General features: G+C 42.5%; 1 protein-coding gene across 1 annotated transcript in view; it reads right to left on the bottom strand.

The window, feature by feature from the left end:
- Positions 1-10,455, bottom strand: part of LOC110489118 (clathrin interactor 1) — a 41,550-nt gene extending 31,095 nt beyond the window's left edge. Inside the window, exon 1 of the mRNA XM_036943295.2 lies at positions 10,246-10,455. Coding sequence (XP_036799190.1) covers positions 10,246-10,286 — 41 coding nt within the window. The 5' untranslated portion in view covers positions 10,287-10,455. The remainder of the gene's footprint in view (positions 1-10,245) is intronic.
- Positions 10,456-15,850: the final 5,395 nt, after the last annotated feature.

Raw genomic sequence — 15,850 nt, 5'->3', positions numbered from 1 at the left:
GCCGACAGAGATGGCCGCCTCGCTTCGCGTTCCTAGGAAACTATGCAGTATTTTGTTTTTTAGATACACAGATGATAGGATAGAGGGATAGATACAGAGAGGATAGGAGGATATGATAGAGGGTAATATACATAGTGGATAGGATAGAGGGATATATACATAGAAGATAGGATAGAGGGATAGATACAGAGAGGATAGGAGGATAGGATAGAGGGATAGATACATAGAGGATAGTAGGATAGGATAGAGGGATCGATACAGAGAGGATAGGAGGATAGGATAGAGGGATAGATACAGAGGGGATAGGAGGATATGATAGAGGGTAATATACACAGATGATAGGATAGAGGGATAGATACAGAGAGGATAGGAGGATATGATAGAGGTTAATATACATAGTGGATATGATAGAGGGATATATACATAGATGACAGGATAGAGGGATAGATACATAGAGGATAGGAGGATAGAGGGATATATACATAGTGGATAGGATAGAGGGATATATACATAGAGGATAGGATAGAGGGATATATACATAGTGGATAGGATAGAGGGATAGATATATAGAGGATAGGAGGATATGATAGAGGGATATATACATAGTGGATAGGATAGAGGGATATACAGTGCCTTGCGAAAGTATTCGGACCCCTTGAACTTTGCGACCTTTTGCCACATTCAGGCTTCAAACAAAGATATAAAACTGTATTTTTTTGTGAAGAATCAAAAACAAGTGGGACACAATCATGAAGTGGAACGACATTTATTGGATATTTCAAACTTTTTTAAGAAATCAAAAACTGAAAAATTGGGCGTGCAAAATTATTCAGCCCCTTTACTTTCAGTGCAGCAAACTCTCTCCAGAAGTTCAGTGAGGATCTCTGAATGATCCAATTTTTACCTAAATGACTAATGATGATAAATACAATCCACCTGTGTGGAATCCAAGTCTCCGTATAAATGCACCTGCACTGTGATAGTCTCAAAACGTCCATTAAAAGCGCAGTGAGCATCATGAAGAACAAGGAACACACCAGGCAGGTCCGAGATACTACTGTGAAGAAGTTTAAAGCCGGATTTGGATACAAAAAGATTTCCCAAGCTTTAAACATCCCAAGGAGCACTGTGCAGGCGATAATATTGAAATGGAAGGAGTATCAGACCACTACAAATCTACCAAGACCTGGCCGTCCCTCTAAATTTTCAGCTCATACAAGGAGAAGACTGATCAGAGATGCAGCCAAGAGGCCCATGATCACTCTGGATGAACTGCAGAGATCTACAGCTGAGGTGGGAGACTCTGTCCATAGGACAACAATCAGTCGTATATTGCACAAATCTGGCCTTTACGGAAGAGTGTCAAGAAGAAAGCCATTTCTTAAAGATATCCATAAAAAGTGTTGTTTAAAGTTTGCCAAAGCCACCTGGGAGACACACCAAACATGTGGAAGAAGGTGCTCTGGTCAGATGAAACCAAAATTGAACTTTTTGGCAACAATGCAAAACGTTATGTTTGGCGTAAAAGCAACACAGCTGAACACACCATCCCCACTGTCAAACATGGTGGTGGCAGCATCATGGTTTGGGCCTGCTTTTCTTCAGCAGGGACAGGGAAGATGGTTAAAATTGATGGGAAGATGGATGGAGCCAAATACAGGACCATTCTGGAAAAAAACCTGATGGAGTCTGCAAAAGACCTGAGACTGGGACGGAGATTTGTCTTCCAACAAGACAATGATCCAAAACATAAAGCAAAATCTACAATGGAATGGTTCAAAAATAAACATATCCAGGTGTTAGAATGGCCAAGTCAAAGTCCAGACCTGAATCCAATCGAGAATCTGTGGAAAGAACTGAACTGCTGTTCACAAATGCTCTCCATCCAACCTCACTGAGCTCGAGCTGTTTTGCAAGGAGGAATGGGAAAAAATTTCAGTCTCTCGATGTGCAAAACTGATAGAGACATACCCCAAGCGACTTACAGCTGTAATCGCAGCAAAAGGTGGCGCTACAAAGTATTAACTTAAGGGGGCTGAATAATTTTGCACGGACAATTTTTCTGTTTTTGATTTGTTAAAAAAGTTTGAAATATCCAATAAATGTCGTTCCACTTCATGATTGTGTCCCACTTGTTGTTGATTCTTCACAAAAAAATACAGTTTTATATCTTTATGTTTGAAGCCTGAAATGTGGCAAAAGGTCGCAAAGTTCAAGGGGGCCGAATACTTTCGCAAGGCACTGTATACATAGTGGATAGGATAGAGGGATCGATACATAGATGATAGGATAGAGGGATATATACATAGATGATAGGATAGAAGGATATATACATAGATGATAGGATATAGGGATATATACATAGATGATAGGATAGAGGGATATATACATAGATGATAGGATAGAGGGATAGATACATAGATGATAGGATAGAAGGATAGATACATAGATGATAGGATAGAAGGATAGATACATAGATGATAGGATAGAGGGATAGATACATAGATGATAGGATAGAGGGATAGATACATAGATGATAGGATAGAGGGATAGATACATAGATGATAGGATAGAGGGATAGGATAGAGGGATAGATACAGAGAGGATAGGAGGATATGATAGAGGGATATATACATAGATGATAGGATAGAGGGATAGATACATAGATGATAGGATAGAGGGATAGATAACACTTCCGGTGCCGACAGAGATGGCCACCTCGCTTCGCGTTCCTAGGAAACTATGCAGTATTTAGTTTTTTTACATGTTATTTCCTACATTGGTACCCCAGGTAATCTTAGGTTTCATTACATACAGTCGGGAAGAACTACTGAATATAAGAGCAACGTCAACTCACCATCAGTACGACCAGGAATATGACTTTCGAGAAGCGGATCCTGTGTTCTGCCTTCCACCCAGGACAACGGAATGGATCCCAGCCTGCGACCCAAAGCAATGACGTCGTAAAAGAGGCAAACGAAGCAGTCTTCTGGTCAGGCTCCGGAGAGGCAAACGAGGCAAACGAAGCAGTCTTCTGGTCAGGCTCCGGAGACGGGCACATCGCGCACAACTCCCATATACCCCCCCCCCCCCCCCCAAGCAGACAAATCGATGGCCCTGAACAAACTTCATTTGACTCTTTGCAAACTGGAAACCACATATCCCGAGGCTGCATTCATTGTAGCTGGGGATTTTAACAAGGCTAATCTGAAAACAAGACTCCCTAAATTGTATCAGCATATGGATTGCGCAACCAGGGCTGGTAAAACCTTGGATCATTGCTATTCTAACTTCCGCGACGCATATAAGGCCCTCCCCCGCAGTCCTTTAAGAAAAACTGATCACGACTCATTTTTGATGCTCCCTGCCTACAGAAAGAAGCTAAAACAAGAAGCTCCCGCGCTCAGGTCCGTTCAACGCTGGTCTGACCAATCTGATTCCACGCTTCAAGACTGCTTTGAAGACCTGGACTGGGATATGTTCCGCATTGCTTTCAACAACAACATTGACAAATACGCTGATTCGGTGAGCGACTTCATTAGAAAGTGCATTGACGATGTCGTTCCCATAGCAACAATTAAAACATTCCCAAACCAGAAACCGTGGATTGATGGCAGCATTCTCGTGAAACGGAAAGCACAAACCACTGCTTTTAACCAGGGCAAGGTGACCGGAAACATGACCGAATACAAACAGTGTAGCTATTCCCTCCGCAAGGCAATCAAACAAGCTGAGCGTCAGCATAGAGACAAAGTAGAGTCACAATTCAAATGCTCAGACACAAGAGGTATGTGGCAGGGTCTACAGTCAATCACGGATTACAAAAAGAAAACCAGACCTGTCACGGACCAGGATGTCTTGCTCCCAGGAAGACTAAATAACTTCTTTGCCCGCTTTGAGGACAATACAGTGCCACTGACACGGCCCGCTACCAAAACCTGCGGACTCTCCTTCACTGCAACCGACGTGAGTAAAACATTTAAACGTGTTAACCCTCGCAAGGCTGCTGTCCCAGACGGCATCCCCAGCTGAATCCTCAGAGCATGAGCAGACCAGCTGGCTGGTGTGTTTACGGACATATTCATTCAATTATTTTTCCCAGTCTGCTGTTCCCACATGCTTCAAGAGGGCCACCATTGTCCCTGTTCCCAAGAAAGCTAAGGTAAGCTAAACGACAGACCCTGGGTCTCGACCCCGCCCTGTGCAACTGGGTACTGGACTTCCTGACGGGCCGCCCCCAGGTGGTGAGGGTAGGTAACAACACCCTGCTGATCCTCAACACTGTGGCCCCACAAGGGTGCGTTCTGAGCCCTCTCCTGTACTCCCTGTTCACCCACGACTGCGTGGCCATGCACGCCTCCAAATCAATCATCAAATTTGCGGACGACACTACAGTGGTAGGCTTGATTACCAACAACGACGAGACGGCCTACAGGGAGGAGGTGAGGGCCCTCGGAGTGTGGTGTCAGGAAAATTACCTCACACTCAACGTCAACAAAACAAAGGAGATGATTGTGGACTTCAGGAAACAGCAGAGGGAGCACCCCCCTATCCACATCGACGGGACAGTAGTGGAGAGGGTAGAAAGTTAAGCTCCTCGGCGTACACATCACAGGCAAACTGAATTGGTCCACCCACACAGACAGAGTTGTGAAGAAGGCGCAGCAGCGCCTCTTCAACCTCAGGAGGCTGAAGAAATTTGGCTTGTCACCAAAAGCACTCACAAACTTCAACAGATGCACAATGGAGAGCCTGGTACGGCAACTGCTCTGCCCACAACCGTAAGGCTCTCCAGAGGGTAGTGAGGTCTGCACAACGCATCACCGGGGGCAAACTACCTGCCCTCCAGGACACCTACACCACCCGATATCACAGGAAGGCCATAAAGATCATCAAGGACAACAACCACCCGAGCCACTGCCTGTTCACCCCGCTATCATCCAGAAGGCGAGGTCAGTACAGGTGCATCAAAGCAGGGACCATGAGACTTTAAAACAGCTTATATCTCAAGGCCATCAGACTGTTAAACAGCCACCGCTAACATTGAGTGGCTGCTGCCAACACACTGACTCAACTCCAGCCACTTTAATAATGGAAATTGATGCAAAATGTATCACTAGTGTTGGAGAATAATCAGAATTAGTTGGTAACATAGGTAAGATGTTTTATATTCATCATATGTTTAAGTTAATTCTCATCAGAATGTGTTTGTATAATACTGTGGCGGGGTTGCAGTATCTGTTCTATGTCAAGACTAAGTTGCTTGGGCCGGAGAGAGGTCAAGCGTGTATCTCTTGGCTCCACAATGTCTGTGTGCCAGTCAGTGTGTCTCTGTGATCTTGTCAAGATAGGATGGATTTGATATATGCCTGTTGATATGGAGGATTGGTTTATGGTTCTGAGTTTGAGAAAAGAACATAGTTTAGGAGACAAAGCTGAACGATAAATTATGCCTATGCTGTCTGGCTATGTGTGTCTTTGCTATAAAGGATCTCAGTTGCAATGTGTAAGGGACTCTCAGAGAATTCATTGATAGACACTGAATTGATCTGAGAGTCACAGGGTTGTGATAGAGCTCATATAATTAAACATGGACTTTGTGATAACTAACTCTGACTTGTGTGTGGTTTGCTCTCATGATTTGGTAAAGAGAGGAAATTTCCACGACACTAGCCACTTTAAACAATGCTACTTAATATAATGTTTACGTACCCTACATTACTCATCTCATATGTATATACTGTACTAGATACCATCTACTGCATCTTGCCTATGCCGTTCTGTACCATCACTCATTCATATATCTTTATGTACATATTCTTTATCCCTTTACACTTGTGTGTATAAGGTAGTAGTTTTGGAATTGTTAGGTTAGATTACTCGTTGGTTATTACTGCATTGTCGGAACTAGAAACAAGCATTTCGCTACACTCGCATTAACATCTGCTAACCATGTGTATGTGACAAATACATTTGGTTTGATTTTTGATTTGATTTATTCCACATTCTTGTTACACAGCCTGAATTCAACAACAAAAATATCAACCATCTACACACAATACCCCATAATGACAGCGAAAACATATTTAGAAATGTTTTGCAAATGTAATGAAAATTAAATACAGAAATATTGAATATTGCACAAGCCAGGTGTTCAAAGCTCTTAGAGATTTACCCAGAATTCAAACCACTGAGTCAATACTTGTTAGAATTCCCTTTGGCAGCAATTACCCAGAAAGACTCATAGCTGTAAGTCTCTAAGAGCTTTGCACACCTAATTGTACAATATTTGCCCATTATTCTTTATTTTTTTAATTCTTAAAATTCTGTCAAATTGGATGTTGCTCATTGCTAAATCCATTTTCAAGTCTTTACATAGATTTTCAAGCAGATTTATACTGAACAAAAATATAAATGCAACATGTAAGGTGTTGGTCCAATGTTTCATGAGCTGAAATGAAAGACCCCAGAAATGTTCCATACCCCAAAAAAACGTATTTCTCAAAACATGTGTGCACAAATTTGTTTACATCCCTGTTAGTGAGCATTTGTCCTTTGCCAAGATAATCCATCCACCTGACAGGTATGGCATATCAAGAAGCGTATCATTACAAAGGTGCAACTTGTGCTGGGGACAATAAAAGGCCACAAATGTTTTGTCACAACACAATGCCACAGATGTCTCAAGTTTTGAGGGAGCTTGCAAGTGGCATGATGACTGCAGAAATGTCCACCAGAGCTGTTGGCAGGGAATTGAATGTACATTTTTCTACTATATACCGCCCCGCCTCCAATGTTGTTGTAGATTTGGCAGTACGTCCAACCGGGCTCACAACCGCAGACCACGTATAACCACGCCAGCCCAGGACCTCCAAAACCGGCTTATTCATCTGCGGGTTCGTCTGAGACCAGCCACCTAGACAGCTGATGAAACTGAGGAGTAGTTTGGTCTGTAATAAAGCCCTTCTGTGGAGAAAAACCAATTCTGACTGGCTGGGCCTGGCTCCCCAGTGGGTGGGCCTATGCCCTCACAATGGCTGCACCTCTGCCCATTCATGTGAAATCAATAGATTTGGGCCTAATTAATTGATTTCAATTGACTGATTTCCTTCTATGAACTGTAACTCACTAAAATCGTTGAAATTGTTGCGTTTAGATTTTTGTTCAGCATAAGTCCAAATTGTAACTAGGCCACTGAGGAACATTCATCGTCATCCTGGTAAGCAACTCCCGAGTGGCGCAGTGGTCTAAGGCACTGCATCTCAGTGCAAGAGGCGTCACTACAGTCCCTGTCACTACAGGGTTTGGCCAGGGTAGGCGTCATTGTAAATAAGAATTTGTTCTTAACTGACCTGCCTAGTTTAAAAAAAAAAAAAAAGGTTAAATAAAAGAATTATAACTCCAAAGTAGATTTGGCCTTCTGTTTTAGGTTATTGCCCTGCTGAAAGGTGAATTCATCTCCCAGCCTCTGGTGGAAAGCAGACTGAACCAGGTTTTCCTCTATGATTTTGCCTGTGCTTAGCTCCATTATGTTTATTTTTTATTTTGAAAAACTCCCAAGTCCTTAACTATTACAAGCATACCCATAACATGATGCAGCCACCACTATGCTAGAAAATATGGAGAGTGGTATTGAATTTGACCCAAACATAACACTTTGTATTCAGGACAAAAAGTGAATTGCTTTGCCACATTTTTTGCAGTATTACTTTAGTGCCTTGTTGCAAACAGGATGCATGTTCTGGAATAAACTTCCTTCTTTTCACCCTGTCAATTAGGTTAGTATTGTGGAGTAACTACAATGTTGATCCATCCTCAATGTTCTCCTATCATAGCCATTAAACTCTAACTGTTTTAAAGTCACCATTAGCCTCATGGTGAAATCCCTGAGCAGTTTCCCAATCTAACAATAGGTGACCTTCTTTGGAGGCATTGGAAAACCTAACTGGTCTTTGTGGTTGAATCAGTGTTTGAAATTCACTGCTTGACTGAGGGACCTTACAGATAATTGTATGTGTGGGGTACAGAGATGATGTAGTCATTCAAAAACCATGTTAAACACCATTATTGCAAACAGAGATGTCCATGCAACTTATTGTGTGACTTGTTATGAACTTATTGAGGCTTACTATAACAAAAGGGGTTGAATATTTTTTGGCTCAAGACATTTCAGCTTTTTATGTTAAATGAATTTGTGAACATAAAAAAATAATTCCACTTTGACATTATGGGCAGGGTATTTTGTGTAGGCCAGTGACAACTTCTAAATTGTATCTATTTTAAAGGGAAAAAAGGTACAAAAAGTCAAGAGGTGGGACTACTTTCTGAAGGCACTGTAGAATCAAGATCAGAAGGAAGTTGACTACAAATACAACGTTGCTACAGTATTTGCAATGTTTACAAACAAGAGAAGGATAAAAATGATGATTCAAATGAAAACAGATGACTGCAATAAAATATACATTGGCTACATGGACCTATATAACGCAATGTTGACTTAATGTGTTTCATGATGTGTGACAACATGTGCGCAATGACGTACCCAATCTGTGATTTAGTGCATTAGTATTGGTTAAGCATAACAAGCCACATCAGTGTTTTTGCAGCCATAGGTGGTAATATCCCTCTAGGAGCTGATCCATCATTATTGAGGAATAATATATGTGCTTGTTTGGGAAACACTTAAAAAGTTGTCTCAATCATTCTCTCTCTCTACTTTTTTGCAGGAATGTGTTCTTGGACAGGAACTGTGCGCTTCTGCTGTTGCCAAAGCTCACCAAACCAGCTGTTAAAGCTTTTAAGTGGAGATTGCATTCTCCCACTACTTCCCAGAGCTCTACGGTAGGCCTGTGTGTGTGCTGTACGGTCTATCTCAGGTCATTACTCAGCAGTGAGGGACAGTAAACTATACGAGAGGAGGACAAAAGAAAACAATAAGCCGGCTAAACCAGGTGTGGCTCTTGCTCAGAGGTGGAACCATTCAGCCATTCGTTCAAGCCTTTAGTTTCAATCTCTGCTGACAGCGACTGTACAAGGTCTAGGCTAATCTGGTTTATTCCCATGAATGCCATGCAATGCAACTGGGCTATGCAATCCACTCTTAGTTTCTGTCCCAAATGGCATCCTATTCCCTATGGGTCCTGGTCAAAAGCAGTGGACTATTTAGGGAAAACTGTGCCATTTGGGACACACTTGCAGATAACTTTATTTTTAATCAAACTCTGGCGAGCTACTCTAGCTAATAATGTAGCAACAGAAATGTCTTCACAATGCAACTGTATGAAGTGTGACATTGCCTATTGATTGTCCAATCAATCTATAGTTGCATTCAGCAAGTAATTGTTTATTACAGAGTTACACATTACAGTGCTCTCTCTTGTACTGTCAACAGAGTGACTGATAGTGATCTAGGCTCCAACTTTCTGCTTCTGCATGCAAAGCTCCTCCATTTTGCAAATGCAAGAGGCCCATAACAAACATACACTCCAGTCAAATGTATTGTTATTGTTTTTAGAATTTAGCCTATAGCTAGCATACTAACAAGTATACAGGTAGCTAGGCAGACGTTTGAGTGAGATATGCAGGTGTTCTAGGCTTACTTGGATCATCCTATACTTTGTAAAAAAAAATATATATATATATATAGCAATTTATTATAGTTATGTCAACTGAGATGTGGCCGTTTTGATAGACCTGAGACATGAGAAAAGCAAAAAGTTCTGGTTGGTATGCTTGTTACTTTCACACCCGGAAGTTGGCTTGTCAGAATACATCCAATTAGCATTCAAGGCCTTTGCCACAACTAATAGTACCCATGTTTACAGAAAGATTTCCCCTTACGTAAGTGCATACGTTTGGTTTTGAGCTGGCCAATTCCCTAGCTCAGTAAATGTGCTTGCTAGCTAACCAAACTGACTGTGAAACTGCGCAAAAAACTATTTCAATCTAACGTCGTTACGCTAGATAATTAGCTAGCTGGATAACAGCCATGTCATCTTTCTAAAAACAGATAACGCGGCTAGAAAGTTACGTTATCAATCGCTCGTCGGATAGTTCCAGACAAGATTAAAATGGTTAAAAAGTCGAATGGCGAAAAAGTAGATTTTGTCCCGTGTTCTGACTGTTACAACTTGCTACTGAAGCTAACTAGCTTCCTGCTGCTCCGTGACGTCAAAGTGTTGGGTACGTGTCTCTCTCAAACAGGTAAACTCAAGTGTTGAACTCGGATATAGTGAAAATACTTACGCTTTATCAACCAATTCCCGGACTTTCCACATATTCATCATCTTGGCTCTCTACAACGCGGCTTTCCGCCTCAGTAACCCGTATTCCAGGCTCTCAAAACCCGATAGAGCGGAGCGCTGTCACCGAAACCAAACCTTGAACCAAAGACAGTTTACAGTATGAACTGGAACCTCTGAGGGGGCGCACGCATTGGACAGGACAGGTTACTACGGATACGTCCTTTCAACGTCACGAGGAAGAAAACATGCGTTGACCAGCATAGGATATGAAAAAAATATATATTAAAAAAGTGTCCCTTTTGGAATGTGTTTTATGAAATGAATTAGCCATGCATTCAAGAGTGGTGCTAAATCAGATAATTACATTACCAACCAAGGGGGATTTGTTTTAGGACATTGATTCCTATATAGAATCTATATTATAGAAAATGTTTTCTCTTGACTCCTTTTTTCATTGAATTTGACTTCAGAATAAAAGACAACCCTAACCCTAGCTTCTTGTCACACAAGCATTTCGCTACACCCACAATAACATCTGCTAAATATGTGTATATGACTAAAAATATTATGGGAGTCGCTTCTTTTTGGGTGGTTGTAGAAATGGCTCTTTACTGGATTTTGATAATGAGCGGGTATCTTCCTAATTCTGCTCTGCATGCATTATTGGTGTTTTACGTTGTACACAGGGGATATTTTTGCTGAATACTGCGTGGAGACTCTCATTTTGGTGTTTGTCCTATTTTGTTAATTCTTGGTTGGTGAGCGGACCCCAGACCTCACAACCATAAAGGGCAATGGGTTCTATAACTGATTAAAGTATTTTTTGCCAGATGCTAATTGGTATGTCAAATGTTATGTTCCTTTTGATGACATAGAAGGCCCTTATTTCCTTGTCTCTCAGATCGTTCACTGCTCTGTGGAAGTTACCTGTGGCGCTGATGTTTAGGCCGAGGTATGTATAGTTTTTTTGTGTGCTCTAGGGCAACAGTGTCTAGATGGAATTTGTATTCATGGTCCTAGCGACTGGACCTTTTTTGGAACACCATTATTTGGTCTTACTGAGCTTTTACTGTCAGGGCCCAGATCTGTACAGAATCTGTTCAGAAAATCTAAGTGCTGCTGTAGGCCCTCCTTGATTAGGGACAGAAGTACCAGATCAATAGCAAACATAAGACAATTGACTTCAGATTCTAGTAGGGTGAGGCCGGGTGCTGCAGACTGTTCTAATGCCCTCGCCAATTCGTTGATATATATGTTGAAGAGGGTGCTGCTGATGCTGCTGTTTTGGTTTGTTTGTTTGTCAATTAGGGTGTGCAGGGTGAATATGCGGTCTGTCATACGGGAATTTGGTAAAAATCCAAATGACATTTTGCTCAGTACATTGTTTATGCTGAGGAAATGTTAGTCTGCTGTTAATGATAATGCAGAGGATTTTCCCAGGTTGCTGTTGACGCATATCCCACGGTAGTTATTGGGATCAAATTTGCCCCCACTTTTATGGATTGGGGTGATCAGTCCTTGGTTCCTAATATTGGGGAATATGACAGAACTAAGGATGATGTTAAAGAGCTTCACTATAGCCAATTGGAATTAGTTGTCTGTATATTTTATAAATTCATTGAGGATACCATGAACACCACAGGCCGTTTTGGGTTGGAGGCTTTGTATTTTGTCCTGTAACTCATTCAAGGTAATTAGAGAATCCAGTGGGTTCTGGCAGCCTTTAATAGTTGATTATAAGATTTGTATTTGATCATGTATATGTTTTTGCTGTTTGTTCTATGTTATAGAGCCAAAAAGCTTGGATAAGTGGTTTATCCATCCATCTCCATTTTGGATAGATAACTCTTCCTGTTGTTGTTTGTGGTTAGATTCTGAAGTGGTTAGAGTCTATGGATTCTTCAATTACATTGAGCTGATTTCTGACCTGCTGTTCCTTCTTTTTCCGTATTGTATTTCTGTATTGTTTTAGTGATTCACCATAGTGAAGGCGTAGACTCAGATTTTCTGGGTCTCTATGTTTTTTGGTTGGGTAGGTTTCTCGATTTCTTTCTTAGGTTTTTGCATTCTTCATCAAACCATTTGTTATTTTTGTAAATTTTTGTTAATTTTGCCTAATTGTTTTTTGGTAGATTTCCACACTATTTTCCTTCTATCAATAGCATTTTGTAATATTTTTTAGTTCCTTTGGCTTTGACGTGTCGGACCATTGAGTGCAATGGACCATTGAGTGCAACTTCTGTTCAAGTAGAGTGTGATTTTGCTGTGATCTGATAGGGGTGTCAGTGGACTGACTGTGAACGCTCTGAGAAACTCTGGGTTGAGGTCAGTGAACTGACTGAACGCTCTGAGAGACTCTGGGTTGAGGTCAGTGAACTGACTGAACGCTCTGAGAGACTCTGGGTTGAGCTCAGTGGACTGACTGAACGCTCTGAGAGACTCTGGGTTGAGGTCAGTGAACTGACTGAACGCTCTGAGAGACTCTGGGTTGAGGTCAGTGGGCTGACTGTGAACACTCTGAGAGACTCTGGGTTGAGGTCAGTGGGCTGACTGTGAACGCTCTGAGAGACTCTGGGTGGAGGTCAGTGGGCTGACTGTGAACGCTCTGAGAGACTCTGGGTTGAGGTCAGTGGACTGACTGTGAACACTCGGAGAGACTCTGGGTGGAGGTCAGTGGACTGACTGTGAACACTCTGAGAGACTCTGGGTTGAGGTCAGTGGACTGACTGTGAACGCTCTGAGAGACTCTGGGTGGAGGTCAGTGGACTGACTGAACGCTCTGAGAGACTCTGGGTTGAGGTCAGTGGACTGACTGTGAACGCTCTGAGAGACTCTGGGTGGAGGTCAGTGGACTGACTGTGAACGCTCTGAGAGACTCTGGGTTGAGGTCAGTGGGCTGACTGTGAACACTCTGAGAGACTCTGGGTTGAGGTGATTGATAAAGTCGTCTACAGTACTACTGATGAGTGATGAGCTATAGGTGGACCTACCGTAGGAGTCCCCCTCGTGGCCTACCATTGACTATGTACATACCCAGGATGTAACAGAGCTATAGGTGGACCTACCGTAGGAGTCCCCCTCATGGCCTACCGTTGACTATGTACATACCCAGGATGTAACAGAGCTATAGGTGGACCTACCGTAGGAGTCCCCCTCGTGGCCTACCATTGACTATGTACATACCCAGAGTCCGACAGAGCTGCAGAAGTTGTGACCCGTTTTTGTTGGTTATGTTGTCGTAGTTGTGTCTAGGGGAGCATATGGAGGAGGGAATGCTGTCACCTCCAGGTAAATGTTTGTCCCCCTGTGTGCTGAGAGTTGTGGCATTCAGACTAGTTCATGTCCCTGAGCCTGGAAATTGTTGATCTCCCCCTCTAGGGTGGAGAAGCTTTCATCTATAATGTATGGGGATTATATTGGGGGGGGGATAAAGTTAGCACACATGAGGACATTTTTCTCTGTTGAGATAATTTCCTCATTCATTTCTAGCCAGATGTAAAATGTTCCTGTTTTGACTAATTTAGGGTTAGGTATGCTCTTTACAAAATTAGCATACCCCCTGAGTCTCTTCCCTGTTTCACACCTGGTAGTTTGGTGGATGGGACTACCAGCTCTCTGTAACCTAGAGGGCATCCAGTTGGTCTGTCTCTTTTTTACCATGTTTCTTGTAGGATGACAATGTCTGTATTTCCAATTTATTTGATGAAGTCTGGGTTCCTGCTCTTTAGGCCAAAGGTAGATGACCTCAGACCTTGTTTATTCTAGCATGAGATAGTAAAAGCCTTGTGTTCTATAGTGTCTTGTGTTGTTTTTGTGTGGTTTATGCCCGTACCATCACAGTTGTTGTGAGCAGAGCATGTTAAGCAACTGATACATACCTCTTAGGTCGCAGGATGGGGCTTAGGCAGGTGTAATAGTGGGGTTTAGGCCTGTTGCTCTGCTCAGGTCCTGGACATATGTCCTGCTGTCATGTTAATGTACTTGCCGCAGGGACGGGGGGCATGGGGTGGGCAGGAGGGGCATAGGTCGGATATGGCGGAGCCTATATAGAGTGTGGCCAGGGTTTACTTGGGGTGGTTTTAGCTGGTTGGGGTGTGGCTGGTGATGCTGTGGTCTGGGTGTAGGTGCTCTTAGCGTGGGTTATCTCGGTGCATTCTCTCTCTCTTTCTCTCTGTTAGTACGAAATAAATTAAGAGGAAAAATAGCCATACGAGAGGAAGAAAACAAGAGACAGCACTTAACGACCCAGAATGCACTGCACCCAAGGGAGCAACCTCAATTACCAGCTCACGCTGGAAGAGGAGGACTCTGGGAGAAATGATGGCTTAGATGGAGATGGCTGGGTGTGAGGTGTGTGTGTGTGTGTGTGTGTGTGTGTGTGTGTGTGTGTGTGTGTGTGTGTGTGTGTGTGAAAAAGAGACAGAGAGAAAGAAACAGAGAGAGAAAGAGAGAGAGAGATCAACCAGCACTAAACCATGCTATACTCCTCTGGGAGGGTCTAAGCGGGAAGGGATGTTTTTCAGGATGTGTGCTTGCGTGTGAGTGTGGGCACGACTATGAGTGTGTGTGTATGGGTAGATGGGGGTGAGGGGGCAGCCCAGGCCTTAATGTTTTAATCAATTCCTAAAATTGGGCTAAAAAAAGTCTATCACTGAACATTTCTATAAAATAATGGAGAAATCAACTCCATATACCAAGGTGTCACATTACAAGTAAAACATTTGAAGACATTAATGTCCCTCCAGTTCCTATTGTTCCTGGCAATGGATGAATCAGATCCACATCTGATGTACAGAGAGAAGGAAAGCAAAGCATTCATGTTCTAAATGTAAACAGCCCAAATAACCTGACTGCCTTCAACGTCAAAGCTGCGTTCAGAATCTTTCTCCTTCAGAAAATACTCTTTGTCCCCAAAACACTGCTTTTGGACATGTGACTAAATCTCCCTGTGTCATCCTGTGATATGTGAGCATGAGAAATGCCCACCACAACACCTTTTAGACTTTACAGAGAATGAAAACGTTTTTAAGATTGTTAAAAACTACATTTTATCTGACGTTCCTGTCAAAGTGTGGTAAAATTACATTTTCATTGAATATACTGAACAAAAACATAAACACAACATGCAACAATTTCAAAGATTTTACTGAGTTACATTTCATAGAAGGAAATCAGTCAATTGAAATAAATTCATTAGGCCCTAATCTATGGATTTCATGACTGGGCAGGAGTGTAGCTATGGGTGGGCCTGAAAGGGCATAGGCCCACCCACTTGGGAGTCAGGTTCACGCACTGGGGAGCCAGGCCCAGCCAATCAGAATTAGATTTTCCCCACAAAAGGGCTTTATTACAGACAGAACTGGGAAGGCTTATGGTAGAGAAATTGATATTAAATTCTCTGGCAACAGCTCTGTTGTGCATTCCTGTAGTCAGCGTGCCAATTGTCAGCGTGCCAATCCCTCAAAACTTGAGACATCTGTGGCATTTTGTTGTGTGACAAAATTGCACATTTTAGAGTGGCCTTGCATGTATGTAATGATCATGCTTTAATCAGCTTCTTAATATGCCACACCTGTCAGGTGGATGGATTATCTTGGAAAATGATA

This window comes from Oncorhynchus mykiss, chromosome 14 (assembly GCF_057628025.1).
Source record: "Oncorhynchus mykiss isolate SJ-2025 chromosome 14, ASM5762802v1, whole genome shotgun sequence".
Taxonomy (NCBI): domain Eukaryota; kingdom Metazoa; phylum Chordata; class Actinopteri; order Salmoniformes; family Salmonidae; genus Oncorhynchus; species Oncorhynchus mykiss.
Note: the sequence above shows the minus strand (reverse complement) of the source record. Positions and strands in the feature narration are given on the sequence as shown.